At 37.9% G+C, this 18,952-nt stretch overlaps 1 protein-coding gene across 1 annotated transcript in view; it reads right to left on the bottom strand.

The window, feature by feature from the left end:
- Window positions 1-1,639: 1,639 nt before the first annotated feature.
- The window catches only part of nrg3b (neuregulin 3b), a 203,231-nt gene continuing 185,918 nt past the window's right edge, over window positions 1,640-18,952 (bottom strand). The window contains exons 6-9 of the mRNA XM_041974342.1: window positions 18,184-18,310; window positions 12,025-12,134; window positions 6,086-6,268; window positions 1,640-2,828 (exon numbers count right to left, since the gene is read on the bottom strand). Of these exons, the coding sequence (XP_041830276.1) occupies window positions 2,078-2,828; window positions 6,086-6,268; window positions 12,025-12,134; window positions 18,184-18,310 (1,171 nt within the window). The 3' untranslated portion in view covers window positions 1,640-2,077. The remainder of the gene's footprint in view (window positions 2,829-6,085; window positions 6,269-12,024; window positions 12,135-18,183; window positions 18,311-18,952) is intronic.

Below are 18,952 nucleotides of genomic sequence, written 5' to 3'. Positions count from 1 at the left end.
TGTTGAGTTCTTGAGAATGATTTTGCTGAAGGTTGTTAGTATGAAGATTTAATTAGCTGAGACAAAGATTTAGCTTGTAGCTTGAGGTAAACATCAAGCAAACTGTTGATGAAACTTATTATTATGATTACAGCAAATAACTGACTTTTGCAGCCTTGTAAGTCAGCATTGATTATACCAAATACAATTGTACGGTAGCTTGTTGGATGGTTGTTGATTTTTTGTTGAAAGACTAACAGACTAACTTTGCATTATCAAAAATGAAACAACTGTAAAACTGTTTTATACCTTGCAAGACAAGAATTAAAAGGAAAGGTGTGAGACATGTAGTATGATATGGATGGTTTGTAGACAGTGGCCCTGAAGTAAAGACAGAAGGCGGAACTGGAGATAGCAGATTAAAATGTCATAGTTCTCTTTGGGACCAACATGTATGCATAGGATCAGGGATGAGTACACCAGAGAGGGTGCATGTTAAATGTTTTGGAAACAAAACTTTGTGCAGGGTTACCATGACCCTACAGACTCTTGGTTTGAGTTGATTTTTTGTGATGAAATATTTGACATCATTATATTCGCCTCTATTTTTTTTAAGGATTTAATTTGGCAGGCCCTCGACACCTGCCTTTTGTGATCACTTTAGGTTAAATACAGTATGCAAATCTGTAAATATCAGAAAATGATGTGATAAGTGTGGTGATTTCTACCCAGCAGTCACTGTCTGTATTTAAAATGCAAAATATTTTGTATTTATGGTAATTTTATCTTTGCTTTGCAGCTGCCTTGGCTCTATTTCCCCTCTGGGATCAATGAAGTTCTTTTTAATCTTCACAAAAACCTTCTTACTGACTCAAGACAGTTTTATTCAGCAGAGGAGTGACGACGAAATCTCAGTAATACCCATTTGTAAGTCCTGTATAACCTAAGTTGCCAGCAGTCACTGCAAACCTGAAAGAAAGGAAAGTGAGATACATTGAATATGACGTAAATGAGGCATGAATAAAAAATTGCGCTCAGCTTGTTTGCTGCTGTGCTTCATTTCCATCAACAACCTTATGGCTATTGTTGGGTTTCAACGCTGTAAAGAAGGTCTTCTTTTGCATTTGAAGCTGTGAGGTTTATTACAATAATCAAAAAAATATAATTCTGCACTCAGTGAGATCACTGAGTATCTCTGAGGCACTCCAATCACTCACAATATCTGAGGCATCTTTTTTTTTTACTTAACATTCCCAGCAATCCCCACCATCTTCTGCTCATTTTGTATCTTGGCTGTGAGGTGCATGTAAAACCTGCACACAAACATGTACACTTGAGCTTAGAAAATGGGATAAATATCCAAAAGAAAAATAATGGGCTATGAAATTATTGTGCATGCTTTGTAGTGCAAGCTACAAGTGTTGCCATGGAGATGCAGGAACATCTGAGATAAAATCAGTTCTGACCTTGGCATGTTATATTAAAGTTGTGATTTAAACGTGCTTAGCATTTTTTTTTCTATGAGAGTTTTCCAACATGAAGACAAAAAAAAAAAAAAAAAAAAAAAAAAAAAACTGCATGTAATGAAATGTATTGAAATGAGCAAAGTCCTTTGTTAACACTGTTATCTTAATCTTTATTTTGTCACAATTGTATGTCAAATATATATACGTCTATCTGACATATATAATATGACATATATAATTTCATTTCTTTACAATAGAGAAACAACACAGAGATGACACACTATTTTGGTTTCTAGGTAGAAGCTCATTTTAAATAGTGGCATTTTTCAATACACTGTTTAAGTCAAGCTCCCACTCAAGTCACGCTGTTATTTTCCTTATTGAGTCACATTTATTCACAATGTGTGTTTGTTTGTCTCTTTTTCTGTGAGTTAATGTCTTTTGTGTCAAGTTTTTATTATTTTTTTTTCTTGAGCAGCTCAATCTGTCCACATTTCTTTAAAATCGATGGCCATCTATTATTGGTCCATGTGGCCACACAGATGGTCCCACCTGCTAACCATCCTGAGCCACCAGCAAAGGTATACAGTTATTTGAAACAGTGTCTTTGAAGCTGTACAGAGTTAATCCAATCAGCTTGCAGAGGGCTTTACATAAGTGTTTCCAGAACCTCTGCAGCTGGGTCCTTTGGTGGCCAGCAAGCAGTTTCCACCTCCATGTGGGAGAGATGTCTGACCTTGGCAATATCCCTTGACTTCTCTTTGGCCAGCTGCCTTCAGACCTCTGGTCCCGCTGCCTGTGTGCAGAACTCTGGCTGAGAATGTAACATTTTTTTTCTCTGACTCCTGCACAGTCCCATCCTCAAGAGTGTATGTGCCACCGTGATGGATCTCACAGTGAGATCCAGATATTTTCTTGGAGTTGGAAAGGCGTTTCTGCTTCAAATCCTGTGCTATTTCTGCTGTAAATTCAACAGAGCAGGGTGCTTGAGTACAGCACAGGTTCTTCTCGGATCCTTTTGGAGCACAAATGGCAGCGGGGGGGCTAACACTACTTGCTGAAATGCCAGTTGCCAATGCAACAGTCTCAGGCTGAGAAGGAGGATTGGTAATGGGATTCACCATCTTCCTATCCAGTGCAGGGTGCCACTTGAGAAGCCCTGTTTGGTTTTGATCACTTGTGTTTACATGCTCCACCTCAGGGTTACATGCTTGTAGTGATGGGATGATGGGTACGGAGTGAGTGCGCAGGGAAGGTGGAAGGAAAGTTGTTCCCTTATCTAGGCGAGTGCAAGGGACTTCAGTCCATCCTTTTCTGGCAGTAAAGTGAGAAAGAGAATTTCTGCTGATGAGGGATCCGACTTTTCCGGTGGCAGAATCACACCTTTAAGCAGAGAGAGAGAACAGAAATAGTAACAAAAGAATGAGTGATCATGTCATTTATAACACAAATTTCATTCAAGGCACAAAAAAGCATGAGTTTAAACAAAACATGCTGCTGTAGATGCAGCTTTCTTATGCATTGATCATTTAATTCCGTTTTCGCAGAAAATATCTTGCACCAACATCATCATTATTATTAAAGTATTGTTCTTTTATAATCATTGAATAATTATTTATAATCCTCAGAAAGTAGTCTGTGCTGTTGCTGCATAAAGGTTTCACTGAGAAATCACGGCCTTATCTTTCGCTTTAGTAACAAAGCAGCAGGATTCCTGACCATGGCCTAGATATGTGGATGTGTGTGTGTATATATATACATATATGTATATATATATATACTGTTCATGCTCATTAAATTGTCGTAAAGAGATAAATCCTCATCTTAAAGGCTTATGATATAACATTTAGTGTGATCATGACAATATCTGTGTGAGAGTTCAGCAGGTGTGTTTGAATGATGATAGCTCCTATGTTGTAGATGTTTTGTTTAACAGATTTTATTTATTTATTTATTTACTTAACATCATTTTTTAGATCTGTGGTTTTTTCCTCACGATAGCCCTTTCTCTGTTTTGTGTGAGGATGGGTTGGGCTGACTTGTTGGCATAGCAACCTTATTTTCTTTTTTTTTCCCGTACTTTGAACTGTGCTATGTATGAAAAGTGCTATATCAATAAAGATTGATTGATTGCAAAGTATCCCAGACAAGTGAACATTGAATGGCAGAGTGTTCAGTTTGAAGACGTTACTAGAACAGGAAACTTATCAAGAGTCAAGTGGTTTGTATATTTGTTGAATTGTTGCTATGGCACACACAAGGAGACAGACCGTTACTGTCAGCCATCAGAGACTGTTTGTAGCATAACCAGGTTTAAATAATTGAATTACTTTCCCACTCCCTTGTTGGTATTAGAAGGGTGAATCTAAGCTAGAGGTAAATCCAGCCTATCAAAACATGTCTAAAAATAATTCCCATGGCAGATTTGACTTCAATTATATTGCTGTCTGAGATGGGTAAATGTTTTGACACTGAATGATAAATCTAACTGCAGGGATTTGTTGTCACATAATGGAAAACACGGAAGAGTATTCTCATGTTTGTTTGCTGCCCTTGCTTAATTTTTGTTCTGTTTTTGGTTAACACTGTCTAATATGCCACACTCTGTGCCTCCATCTTTACTTATGTGCATGCTCATCATCTCTGCCCAGTCCTCCGTCTGTCCTCCCTTTCCCATTGCTCGTTCTCTCACTCTCCTTTCCACCTCCCATTTCTCATTTCCAGAGATGAGAGGGTGTATCCATGGCAACACAGGAGATGTGGGGGCTGGAGCAAGAGGAGGAAGAGGAGAGGGAGGGGACTGTAAGCTTGGTGTTGTGTGGCTTGCAAGTTGAGAAATAGGTCATTTCAACCTCCTGGAGGCCACCGAGAGCCATATTTGTGTGATAGATCTGGAAAAGAGTTATCAGTAGTTAATGAGATCTAAATTGTTAAACTGCACAATTGCAATCTTATCCCAAGACGGATCAAAAGCGTCCACATTTTTCCATTCTCTTGAAAACACTTGACAAAACAGCGTGAGATTTAATTGCCTATAGCTAACAGATTTTTCATTTAGTGATTTTTTAAAAAAAAAAAAAGAATTTTCATTAGTTTCTTTATTAGTTTGTGTTGTTACTGCTTATGATGTGTGTGTACACATACGAGTGTGTGTCAAGAAGAAAACTGCTCCTGCCGGATCTCTCCCTGCACAACCTTTTAAAAAAAAACTGCTGAGCTCCATGGAGCTTTGTTTAAAAATGTAAATTATGGAAATAGGTCACATAAAGAGTTTGGCAGGTTGCAGAGTATCTTACAAGTCACTGAAATGCTCAGTCAGGATGGCATGCTAATAGGAACATTGTGAAGCACTTTTAAGTGTGTGGAATGCACAGGGGACACTGCTGTTTTAATGACAGGCGGTTTTGTTAACAGTGCCATCGCTCAAGCTGCACATACCGACAGCAAATTAGGTTGTTTCTGAGTCATATGCTAAACAGGAGACTAACTTAGGCTTAAAGATGCTCTTGTCTGTTTTTGTAAATAAAACCTAAAATATTTTAATGCTACTTTATTAAAGAAGAAACACCAAAAGAGATGCTTGACATTATGCATGTCTACTCAAGAACAAGCATACATATTTTCTAGGTTTGATGGCTGTTATGTAACAATCAATCTTAGTGTTTATTATAATCTGGAAGAAAAGGTTGCCCTGAGGTGAATCAAATTAATATCTATTCTCCTTAAGGACACTGGACAAATATTGCATCTTTAATAACAAATGTGTCAAAGCTTTCACTCCTTTGAACACTTGCCAATGAGGCTATACTTATAAGATGTGTTTAAGCCTCCAGATAGCTAACTGGTGTGAGGTGGCTTTGCCAAAAGTTCCCTTTGTTTGTTATGCCATCTGAAGTGGTGCCATTTGCTGTGCTTCACTTATGATGGCTGTCAAAATATGGCGATTCGGTGCCCTTTCTTGATATGTGGATGAGCATGAGGACAATTCAATGTAGTTGAAATGACTCCACTAACATGTTGCCTTGTTCCACACAGACATCCAATACCAATTAAGGATCAGAATGTAAATTAAAGAAAATAAATTATTTCATTGACATGTGAACCATGACGCTGCAACAAAATGCTTGAGCTTTAGCCAAAATCAAACCATTATGCACAGCTGGAAATTAACATGAACCTGTGCATCATTTGTTAATTAGATTTTGGCTCATCAGATTGCATCCTTAACTCTGTTTAAACACTCAGCTAAAACAAATTTTCATTCACACAAGCAGCCCAGTGGTAACTATAGGAAAGATTAGACACACACTCACATCTTCCCCAGCACCATGATACCGCTGAGCAGTTGGGATCAAGTATGCTCTCTAAATTAATTGTGGCGCTCCCAGCCGAATGAGGGCACCGCACATCTAATCTATTTCCCTGGATCAGATTTCGTAGGCTGGTTCACAGATTTGAACTGTGAGTATTTCAGTCATAAACTCATTTCTCCCAAAATCATCCCTCTGCCACTACAACTTAACCTCAGATAATCCAGAGGTCTGTGTCACTGAACCAACTAACAGAGAGTAAAAACAAAGAATTTCCTCTTTGAGGCTCAAACAAAACATGACAAAACTAACAAAAAGAAAAAAAAAAACCTTTTTATGGACTCCATGTCTGTTGGCTCATCCTCTTGCAAGTGTTTGTAAACGTGGCCGGTCACTCTTGACCCATCGATGAGATTTGTGGATATTTTATGTTTCCCTCTGGAAATGGGCGGGGTCCTGAAGTGGTTGACCTCTCTCCGCTGTTGAGCTGGACTGAGTGAGAGGGAGCTGCTCCTACAGCCAGAGAGCAAACAAACGAGCTGTTAAAAAAGATGTCCAGCTCAACATGCCATTTCACAAAAGCTCTTTCAATGCAAACAGCACTAACAAATTCATTTCTCACATCAACTCTATCACATTTTCTGTGTTTATTGATGTAAAATGGCTTGGAGTGGGTTGACCTTTCTGATTAAATCGTGAGTAAAAAAAAAAAGAAAAATTCTCATTGTCCACATTCAGTCAACTCCATGAACTACTTTGTTACTCAATTCCTGGAGACAGTTGCTGGAGACAGTGGCATCAGATGCATGCAAAAAGAATAATAGTTAACCAGTGAGCAGTGCACTTTACATAAGAATTGAATAATTTTTCATGGCTAAATCAAAGAGGGGCAGAAAAACAATAAGAGGGCAGGTAAGTGTCTGCAGCTATGATAGTGTTTTGTCCTTGAAGCAAAATTGTCATGTACGTTGCTAATTAAATATTGTTATATTTTGGGCACCATTCTCAAAACTTACCTGTATTCCATTTTCTTTTATGTGAAGCTGGCAATATTTGTTTTGTGTATTGCAAATTTTAATTTCAGATAAACATGACTTCTTGATGGGTTCTAACTCATGCCTCCCTCCTACAGCTGAGAGCTTTAATTAAAGACACACACACACACACACACACACACACACACACACACACACACACACACACACACACACACACACACACACACACACACAAGATGTGCATGTAGCTCCTAGCTGCAGCAGATAAGTCAAACATTTTTACTTGTCATAGCAGAAAAAGAACAGTTGTTGTTGTTATTGATGGATGAGTTTTATTGAGAGTCCCATTAGGCCATGTCAGTCACTATTGTCAGTGCATGTAAATAAAAGAATATAAGCAGGAAGAAGGATCTATTTCTGACAAATGCTGCTCATTGCTACTGCGGGTCAGATGCAATGCCAATGCTTTGTCTTCTGTGCATGTAAAATGGTGCATGAGCATTCCATGTTCTGAGTGTCTTTGTGTAGCATGCATGTGCTGGTGCAACAACTGTGCTGTACTTTTTTGTTCCAGTTGCAATATCACATTTAGTTTTTCTCATGTAATTATTGATGCACATTCGTGTTAAGGTTACATTAACAAAATCAACTTAAATACATACATTCAATAAAACGTGCTCTATTCATTGGACATATGAAATATTTTAGCTTAAATAAATAAATGAATGAATTTTAAAACAAAATTAACCTAGAATTTTATGGAGCATATAAATGTCTTTATGTGTTTTTCCAAACAAAAAAAATACTCAGTGGGTATGTATCTAAAAGCTTAATTTGTACACATATCTGTTCATGTCAGTGCTTTATTTTTATTGCATTTGAAAAAAAAGGCAGAGCAGCTACAAGCTGAGGGTTGGACGAGTGTCTGTACTGACAGTGCACCCTGCTACTCTAATAGGGATCCTGAATTCTGGTGTTCCTGGGGTTCTTCTGTCTGTACTGACACTGGAAAATCAACATGTTTAGGCTGACATTTCTAACGAGTGCAAAAAAAAAAAGAAAAAAATTCCACTGTTGAGAAAGATTGTGCTCATTTATCTTTAAGATATTTAACTGATTAAGAGATACATTTGACTTGGTGTTACATGAGAACAGAAGTGATCATTAGCCATTAGCCGTTCAAATCAATCTTTGGGGTGTTGTAAATTTTTGAGCAAACTCTGTTATAATTCACGCTGAGGAAGAAATGCCAGTTTCATGGTGACTCAAGAAGAAAACACTTATCAAGTTCAGTAGAACTCATTTTTTCAGACACTGGTGTCTGAAAAAAATGTCTTAGTAATTCATGCAGCCAAGTGGCAGATCCATTCAAAGCATGACTACACAATACAGAGAATTATGCATAGGAAGATACATGCAAAGTACTACTGAAGTGTTTCTTTAAGGGGATTTTAAAATGTATTTTCTGAACTATATGCATGAAAACAAAAGTGACCCATATCCATATATATACTCATATCCTGCTGCTGTCAAATGATGTAAGCAGCAGTCGGCAGACTGTTTAAAGGTTTTTTTGAACACAGGAGGTGGTCTAATTCAAAGCAGATCCCTGTCTGTCTGCAGTGCTAAAGCAATGACATCAACTGTGAATCAAAGTAATTTTGCTCTGTGTTACATTAGAATTTAAATACATGCTGTGGAAACAAACAGCTTCCACAATGCATATGGGCCCATAACATTAACAAAATGATAATAATAACTTTTAAATGTTTTGAATGGGCTTTCAAGATTATGGATTCTCTTGATTATCAGGTTACTCTTTCTTCTACTAAGACCTGACATGTTTTATTGTTTTGGAGCACTTTGGAGCGACGGTCTCCAAGCTCCATTCTGCTTCTTGAATAATTTGTTTTTGTGGAAGTTGCACATCATGACTGTGGTGTGTGCATGAACTGGTGAATCTTTTATTCTTTTTGTTGTTTAAAATGTAATCGAGATGTGCACACTTTGAAATGTCCCAGCTTGTTCTCAAACTGAACTCATTTCAGTTCCTTCCATACAGTGGAGTGGGTATCTGGTTATTAATAGATAGCTGACTGGGACACTGTATGAATAATTTTATGATGCGTGTGGCTGTAGAGCAATAAGCATGGGTAATGTTGCCTCTTGTCTCTGCTGGCTTTATCATCTTCACTAATGTTTTAAAGAGCTGATATGAATAAAGCTGAATTATGTTAGTTTTGTTAGGCATGAGTTTGCCGATTTTCTAATTAGGATTAACTGTGAGCTCAAAAAATTTAAATATGTATTAGAGGCAAAATTTGCCAGGCTGTTGTAATTATTGAACAGTAAATGTTAAAGGTTTAAAACAGAATGGCAGCTGCTTTTCCCACCATTTGACCAAAACTATACAGCTTTCTAAGTGAGGAGATGAGGTAAATCCAGCCTAAAATTTAACCAGTATCTCTCTCCATTAGTGCATTTCCTCAGCTTATTGGAGAAGAGCAGAGAGAACTGGCAGATTGATAGGAACAGCATGTGACAAAAGACCCGAGCTGAGTTAAAAACAGTGAGTCACATGAACAAACACCCATCTTCACAGAGCCAGCGGGGTACTCCCACAGAGTAGCACTCCTGATGTTCGCTATGGATACTTGGTTTCCTTCTCAGCATGCAAAAAACTCAAGCTCACAGATTCAGTTTAAGCTATTGCTTAGCTTTCTTACTACAGTTCCTCGTGATCCCATCATGAGAGAGAAAAGTTGATGATTGATTAAATTCCACCCTAGAAAAAGTGAAAGCTTGACTGATTTGTAGCAAAGATGCTATTTCCATCAGACTGTACAGGCAAAAATATTCTTAAGAACAGGCAGATCAGTGTGCTTGAATTTATTCAATGATAAACATTAATTTGTTCTTGTTATTGAATTGGCATGTAAAGCTACTGCTTCTTTATGCAGAGAAAGGGTGTTAGTCTGACTCTTGAAAGATGATAACAGCATCACTGTTCTCTGTAGAGCATTTGTTCCTATGGTTTGCACCTCAGAAAAACTGTTTTTCACTGCATTAAGCAAAATGGTGCTCGATGTGCTGGATATGCTTGCACTGTTTCAATGCCCATGTGACCAACCGATGTGCGATCCAGCCAGTTGTAAAAGGCAAAATTTAGGAAGGGCAATATTGTGGATTCATTCAAGGGGAAAGCTCTGTAAGAATCCAGCTATAATTAGTAGGCAAACCAAACATAAACCAGGTCACACGTGAAGTTTCAAACCTGCGATCCTTTGAGTTTGACACTATCCACTAATTTTTTCTGCATCACCATTTGGAGATTGCAGTGAAACATTTGGCCAACATTTGGATAGACTGACATTTGGTGCAGATGTTCATGCCCTGTTTCTTCTGACATCTGTCATCATATTCCGGGAGGAAATATAGATTTGGGAATTATGACACAATTTCTGACAGAAACAGACCAACATATCAGTACTAACTATGATATTTTCAGGCAGACATTAAAACCTGTAAACATATTACATAATATGCCGTCACTGTAAGCTGCTCAGCTTGAAGTTGCAGACCCGTTTTTAGTCAAAGAGGAGGCTACAGGGTGTGTTTTTTTTTCATTAACAATATCTACAATTTTTCACCTAAATTTCATAATAATAATTGCAGCCTGCATTCAAGGAAGTCACTCAGTCTGCACATGCTCATGCCCAGTGATGAAGCCTCTGACACACAGGTAAACATTTGCAGCAATATTGATGGGCCATATTGACATGTTTTTATGGGGTATTTCTCCTCATAGCTCACAATGCAGTCCAGCTCTCTAGTCAATAGCTGAAAGCATTTCAACACCATCCATCACAGCCTAGTTCTCCCCTGCCTCCTCGTGCACTGAGAACCACCTGAACAGATGATTGACTGTCAGCTGCCCTTCATGAGACACCTGCAGGACACTGTGGACAGTAAAAAGCCAGGAGGCGCTAGCCAGTCCAATCAGCCACACATTGCAACCTTTTGGAAACAACTTTCCTGTCTGACACAGAACTGGTCCATTAAAACAGAGCAGAGCTGCTGCCACAGTAGGGATTTCTCTAAAGTTGCCATTACTGTCTACCAGAGTTGTAAAAACTTTGTCTGTGCACAGCCAGTCTCTGCATCATCTCCCAGACATAGTTTCCTTTATTCACTGTACACTCTTTACTCTGTATCTTCAAAGCAAACTACAGAAAACTTGCAACATAATGAGGGTTTACATAAAATGTGCAAATCATAACCTGACCTCTGTTGTTTGCCATTATATAGCACAGCTACAGAACCACCATCCAGAGTTGCTGCTACTGCTGTTCAACTCTAAGTATAGATAGACATTAACCACCTATCAATCATTCCCAGTCAGTCCTCTGTGTCTAATCCTTCTAAGAATAAGTGTATTAGTGGGGTTGCTAAGGGAAATAAACTAAATAGTGAAAGATGTCTTGTGTGTTGTGTGACTGAGTGCTATTAACTGTCATGGCTTGCCTGCATCATACCATCAAAGCAAATGAAGTTTTTCTATAAACATTCCAGACAGGGCCATTGTAGCACAGCGTATAGCCACATTCCCGTGTTCCTCTGATGATTTGAAATGGCAGCATTTGATTCTGACTGCTGTAATCACAAAGCTCGGCCGCCTCTGAGATCTCTTGTAGCAAAGTGTTACTAATTTGGTTAAATCCTCTGCCACTGGAAGGATGGCATGGGGAAATTTGGCTGAGTCAATGCTTATAACTCCAGACATAAAAATTCACTCCCCTACAAAGGAAGGCTGCATTCTTATGTCCTTCTCGATTTGTGTGCAAATGATTATTTCAGAATCTGCCTGAACATGCATTTAATATCACAGGTTACTTGAACGTAGAGTAAATAAAGATGCCTGCATTTCAAGCTATTTTGACAGACTAATATTTATTTTTTATAACAAGTTAAACCAGTGAATCTTTTTTTAAAATAAATGATTATGGCAATGGATTACCACACAGGTATACTGCTCATGGTCTTGGCAATGTATCTGAAAAATATATTAACCTAGCTGCTCCCATTCATAATCCTTATAAATCCTTCTAAGATGGTTTTCTTTAACAAATGATCTGTTTATTATTTGGAAGCCCATTTATTATATCATATTGCAGGCTGATTAAATTTCTCACTTGACTGCCTCTTATATTTCAATATGGGCTGAGACAGATATGAAACAGGGCTGGATATAAGTGTTTGTCATATTTTTACCTGAAGCGTTTCCCTTTAGACAGAGCTTTGCTGAGAATAGGTGGAGCTACGGTTGATGTGCTCGGTGTCACACTCCCGCCTTTAAGAGATGATCCATGAGGGCTGCATCCCTGCAGAAATGAAGAAAAGTAGTGCAGTAAGTGCTAAAATTTAAAATCATGTCATAATGGCTTCAGAATGTCAGCACTGCAAATATGCCTATAGGATAATAGAATAGAATAGAATAGAATAGAAGTACTTTATTCATCCCAAGCTGGGAAATTTAGGTGTTGCAGCGGTACAGTCATTTAGCAGTTGTGCTTCTTAAGGTAGCAAAAAAAAAAAAAAAGAAAAACAGTATAAAAATTTCAATATTTACAAGACTTATACAATTACACACTTATACAATTAGGTATTTAGCTATACACAGTAAGAGTGAGACATAATGTCCATAAATCTTTGTAGCAATCCCTGGTCAGGTTAAGGATATACCTTCACTCGGGCAGAGCGTCTTTAATTACATTTTAAACTGCAGATTAAGATGAGACACTGTGTGAATAAACTCCACTTTGGCCCTCATAGCACTCTTGCTCTACTCGAGAATTAATCCAACACAAGATTACATTAATGGTTTCCTGAAGAATCCCTATTAACCCACCACCCTCTTCCATTCTTTCACTTTATTCTTATCAAAATTAACAGCATTATCTGGCAACAGGCCACAGTCAGAGTGCTGGCACATTGGCCATAAATGCCCCAAGAAGACCAGTGAAACACAGAGTTTTGATATAATTCTGCTATTTAAGCCACAGTACTTCTTGTGTTGCCCTTTCTCTCTGTCTGATTGTGCAGCATTAAAGTAGCTGCATGTGACTTAGAGTTGGTTCAGGGGTCTCATTCCCGATAACCCTCTTTTTCTTCCTTACACCACTGACTCCCAGAGGGAGCTGTTAGTGCTGTTCACTAGTTGTGCAGGAAAACTGTATCATTTGAGCCACCCTCTCATATACCCTGCAGGTGGAGAATGTCTCACACTCTGAGACAATTGCCACAGCAAACTTTCCTGCAGGACGATATCTATGTCAAGTGATAAAAATAAATAGCTTGTGGCAGACAATGGCAGACCTGCATGGTGTAACCTATTTCATTTGTTCACTCCTATCTTACTTTTGCCTCTTTTTATGCCACTTGTGAAAGCCTTTGATAAACAATGCATTGTGGATTTATTTGAAGGGAGGGAAAGGGAAAATAAAGGCCCCTGAGGAGGTAACAGAAAAGTCCATCAATATGTTGACCATCACCAATGTTATAAGGAGTAAAGTAAACCTATGCATTTTGAGCAGCCATAATCCTCCTTGGATTACTATCAAATCACAGCTTCTGAACTGTGCATAATGTGATGTTTGTTCATTCTTCAACAAGGACAACCTCCAGGCCAACACATAAACCACCACAAGATCCAGTTTACAGCTAGAATTGAGCATAAGTCAGCACTTTTGGCCAAGATGTGACTAATAGTAAACACAATTTTGGCTGTACTTTTATCAATATGTTAATCACTTCTTTTGTTATGCACTGCAGTGTACATGGAAAAAGAATTGGCAACATTATTCTTTATTGTCACGGAGATCACAACGGATGCTTTAACATGCAGAACCCTGCTAGAAAGTGGCTGAAATTTCTTTGACTCCTGCTCATACCGGCTAATTATTTAATTAAGAAAACAAGCAACCACTTAACTGATTACCTATTTATTTAAACCTTTCACTGGGGGTGTCAAATGTTTTATTTAGAGAAAAAATAAATTCAGCAAAAAACTGATTTGATGATGATTGGCAAATGAAAATAAATTATGTGCTGCATGTTGTTAAATCACTTTGCTTATCAAAAACAGATGTCATCTCTCAAAAAGGCCCATCTTTGAGGAGGTTTGAGTTCAGAGTAGTTAAAACTTTGGAGATTTTGGAGCACCAGGCTCTATTCTGGAGCTCTTACGTTTGTTTTTCCCAAGAAGTATTTGAAGAGAATGCTTAGTCCATGGGGGAACTAATCCTATTTGTAGAATAAGGTTACATCAGCCATTTTTATTCTCACTGTCCTTTACTTTGACAGAAAAGTCCTCTTGACATGAATGATCACTTCCTCCTTGGAGTCCTGGTCAGTTAGATAATGCCTCTTCTGCCACCAGCTCATGCAAATAGTGCTTTTGTGTCCTTCCTCCCAGTTCATTTGCCTACATTCTGTCATACTGTTGCATGCTTGCTTCATTGTAGATTTTCTTGTGGGTTTACACCCTATCTCTTTATTTGAGATTCAACTTTATTATTAAGTGTTGACTGAAATCTCTGTGGATGTAGTCTGTGTTGTACTGCTGATTACTTTCCTATGTCACTAATGATTTCTTTTTCTTTTAAAGTATTTTCAAAAGAGTAATGATATCACACATTATTCTCAGCTGAGTAGACAAGTGTATTAAATGCACATTCATTGACTGAATGACAGATTGAAGAAAAATATGGGAAGAAAGGTTTCATGATGTGTAAATATGTATGAGTAGTTAGAACCACAGAATAACAGTCAGAAAACAACAAAACATCAGGATATACAGTTCAGAATGAAACTAAGAAAACCTGCGTAATCTTCCCAGAAAAAAACTCCACACAATTTGTTAAGAAAACTTTCAATTAATTGCAGATATGAAAATATTCTGCTGCTCAGTGAGAAGAGTAAACAATATGTTCTTTCTCCAATAACACCAGAAAAAGTTGATAGATTTGTCACTAGTCACTTTGTTTTTTCTTTAGAGTCGCTAGAGTGATCTGAAAACTTGCTAAATATAGAGTCAAAGTCGCTACGAAGACAACACTGTCAGTCTCAGTATAATCAATGTACCAGGAAGTCATACACTGACAAATGTTCCATGTTGTTTGGAATAATTTTAGCATTCATGCTTGTGTTTATTATTACTAATTGTTTACTTCACCGCATTCATATGAAAAGTACTTAAAAGGTACAATGTCTGAGAACTACTGAAATATAGTGGTAAAGATGAAAATAGAAATGTCTTCACAGTTGTGAATGGATGGTGGTTATCAGTCACCAATGTCCTCAACAAGATAAACGTGTTTTCATCTCTGAGTGTATCCAGTGTCCTCAGGTGCAGCCATGACTGCACGACAGGTAACTACTTAAAAATGATGTACATGTGTAATGTCTTCTTCTATTTGCTTTTTAAGGCGTTACTTATTCCAAACAAAGCTAGTAGTGCGGATTGAAGTTCATGGGGTTCTCATTTCACACACACACAGTTGTTTGTCCATTCAAAGTAAAAATGGTGGCAAAATATGGCAGCTACCTTATATGAGGATCCTCAGTAAGTACATATAAATGTCTTATTTCAAGAGAATAAAAACACAACAGTTATTTTAGTAAAGTGAGTAGATACCAATAGAAACACAATTCATATATTACATTTTGTTTTCCATTGATTGATTTTGTTGCACACTGTGTCTTTAAACCAGTCTCCCCTGGTTATTAGAATAGACTAATTAGCTACTGATGTGACCAATGAAATAGCAATAAATTTACGTTTGTGGGCCAAATAATAAAAATACTGGAAGAATGTGGAGTCTTCTGGATGTTTTAATATGATTTTTAAAAGCAGATCCATGATGTAAAGTAGGAAGGGTAGGTGAGTGGAGATGGAATAACCATCATATAACTGTGGCACTGATGCCCAGGTGTCTATTTTAAGAAGTGCATAGGATTAACTGCTTCGTTGCCTGAGATTTGTAAAATGATGATGCTGCAGTCATGTTTATGTAATGTAGAAGTCTTTGGATCATTGCAGAAGTTGAGGGGAAATAAACACATCTGGAATTTACAAGGAGTTCACATATCTTTGGGACACAAAACAAAAATGGGTCAGTGCATTATTTTATCATAGAGCCGAGATAGAAGACAATGGCTAAAATGGACTTCAATTTTATCCTCCCCTCTGCACCTGCCTCAATAGAACCAGCCTTTTATTTCAAGCTCACTGGTCTCGTCTCCCACCTCCCTGCCTAAAACGCATACACAGAAAGCCATTGTATTCTGATGCTGCGTTATGAAGCATAAACCAACTGTTTGGAGTTGCTTTAAGAACACTCTGCTCTGTTCTACCTTGCAGAATATTTTCATTTTGTCCATAGATCTCCGCCACCCACAGCCCATGTTCTTTCCTTGGATAGTTTCAAGCTGAGGGAGTGGGAGGCGAGAAGCAGTAGTCTGGGGTCGCTGTGTCAGATCTGTGGAAAAATGGGTTTCTCTTCTTAATCTTTCCTTGGTCTGTTCAGCTCATGCCCCCTCCTGGGTACTTATAGCCCATGATCTTTCACATCCCACCTTAAGCTTCCCTCTCACTGTTCTATTATAGGTTGTGTTTCTGTGTTGTGTTATTATTGTCTTTTCTTCTTCTTTTTTCTTTTTTTTTTTGTCGTCATCTTGGCTTTCTTCCTGTGTCCAGCATTGAAAGCATTTTGTGGTTGGAGACAGGACATAGCTACATGCTGAGTCCTGATACGTTTTTGTCACTCCAGTCTTACAGTCTTGTGGTGAAATAATAGCTTGATGTTGTGTTTTTTGAGCCCTCATTTAACTGAAATGCCTTATATGGCTCTGATATGCTGAGGCTAGCTTATTTTCACAGAAAGTTTGCTCTAAGGTGCAGTGTTCTGGTTTATTTGAATGTAATCTATTTCTTTTTTGTATTTTCACTTAAATATTTACATCACATGCTGTATAGCTCTCCTTAGCTGTCAACTGCTCAGAGCCATAATTTCAAATGACACCTCAAAAAGCTTTCAGACTGTGCCAACTGCTGTTCCGTGGGTGGAGCTAGCTTGAGGGTTGTTTGTTTCAGTTGGTGACACTAGACACTGTTTCATTATTTACAACCCCCAGTAAAAGCTAAACACAGAAACGACAGAACAAGGCTGAGTTTGAATGAGGAATTCCTTTCAACAAAAAAATATCTGTGTAGTAGAGAAACAACTTGTTGATAATCACACAGGCATGAATGCTTGAAGAAATATTTTCACGCCACCTTGTTATGATCAGGAAACCATGTTCAACCTTATTTCGTGAATATTTAAACGAGAGTCCTGCAAATTGTAGAAGATATGAAATATCTATTTCAGCTAGAAATATCTGTAATCTAAGAGTAGCCAGGTGCCTGGTAGAACATATGTATGACGGTATGGTAGTGATGGCCGCGACATCAGAAAATGAATAAAAAAACAAAACTGCACCCTGAACCCAACACAGGAAAACCAACAACAAAAAAGCATCTAAGTAAAGGGAAAAAAGATGTATGAACTTATAAATAAAGAAAGAGGGTGCATTCAGGAAAGTGCTAATGTATTATGACAAACAATTGCACTCTTTTGATTAGACCTTTTGCGAGTGTGCATTAGAGTGCAATTACCTTCCTGTGGAGATTCAACCTTATCAGTGTTATCCAGACCCTCTTTTGGAGGTCAGTTTTCTCCTCTGTAGTGTCAACTTCTGCAGGAAGTCCTTCTTTGTAATTCTTTTATGCTGCCATCAACCTTTTTGTTTCTAATTAACCAAGACTTTGTATGTGTATTTCTTTTCCTTTCAACACCTCCTAAAACTTATTGGGATTATTATTATTTATTAATTAACAAACATTTTTAACCTTTCTCTTTAGTCTCTGAACCACTTGAGCGTTATATCTCACTTCAGATTTATATCTCTGCTGCTAATTTGCAAAGTAAAAACATCTAATAAGGCATGTGCACAGACCTGTAAAACATAGTTTGGCTTTCACATGGTTGCTATGCGTCACACGGCAAATTCACAGATTATAAATTCCAATCTGCAGTTTGTCACAGCAATCTGTCACCGCAAACATGACAAGCAGATTTTTCCTGTAAAACGCATGCCACATTTTTTTTAAGCTATTATTCCCCACAGTCTCTCATCCCATGTCAGATTTGAGTGTGAACAAAAGGCTTCAGCCAGCAGAGAGATTATTAGGACATACTTCATAGATCATCCTGTCAAGAACTACGAACTACGTATTGTAAGCACAGATTGCTGTTTCTATGAAGATTAAATGATGATAGCAATGACTAAGATGTGCCTGAAAATAAAAGCAATACGCTACAGATTTACCTTTTGGAGATGAAGGCTGTACTGAAGCCTGGGAGTGGATTTGGACATGAGGCCGGAGGCGTTGATGCTGCAGTCTCTAATGCTGCGACTATCGGAAAAATGAGCTTGGAGTTTCTCCCGATGTCTCCTGTGGAGCAGAGAGTGTGCACACAAAAAAAGACAAACGCTGCTAAATTTAAGAGGCAATAAAGAAGAATAGATGCTGTGTTCATGCTTTCACTGCTCTCATGAAGCAGAATAAAGTTTAAAATAAAAAAGAGATCAAGAGTAAAAAAGACCATAGTGGTGGAGACTATTAAAACATGTTTGGCTGTTCTCATTGGGGTCAGCATCCCCTTTTCTCTAATGATAACATGCTCGGATCATTTTTCATTCTTTAACTCTTTTGATCATATTTTCATCCACGCTTTATAGCACGATGATCACATTTACTCATTTGACTTGTTAGCCTGAATTCTGACACATCCAGCTATTGTAGTTGTCTGCTCACAGCACAAAAAACAGACATGAATGAGAAGAAGAACAAAGTTTAGTCTTATGATGAAACACCCTAAGTTACATTGTGTCCTATGGCAGTGGCCTTCTTGGCATTTAGCCTAAATCATTTAGCATGTCATTCTATTCTGTAAAATGACACAAGAAATGTGCCTGAAGTGACGTACTATTTATACACAATGCTATGAGATCATGGTTTATTGTCCCTTGGTGAATAAAAAAAATCTTTTGACAGTTTGAGCCTATTGAAACTATACAATATGATAACATTTGT

The sequence above is a fragment of the Melanotaenia boesemani genome, chromosome 21 (genome assembly GCF_017639745.1).
Source record: "Melanotaenia boesemani isolate fMelBoe1 chromosome 21, fMelBoe1.pri, whole genome shotgun sequence".
Lineage (NCBI taxonomy): Eukaryota > Metazoa > Chordata > Actinopteri > Atheriniformes > Melanotaeniidae > Melanotaenia > Melanotaenia boesemani.
This window is presented reverse-complemented; position numbering and strand designations above follow the sequence as displayed.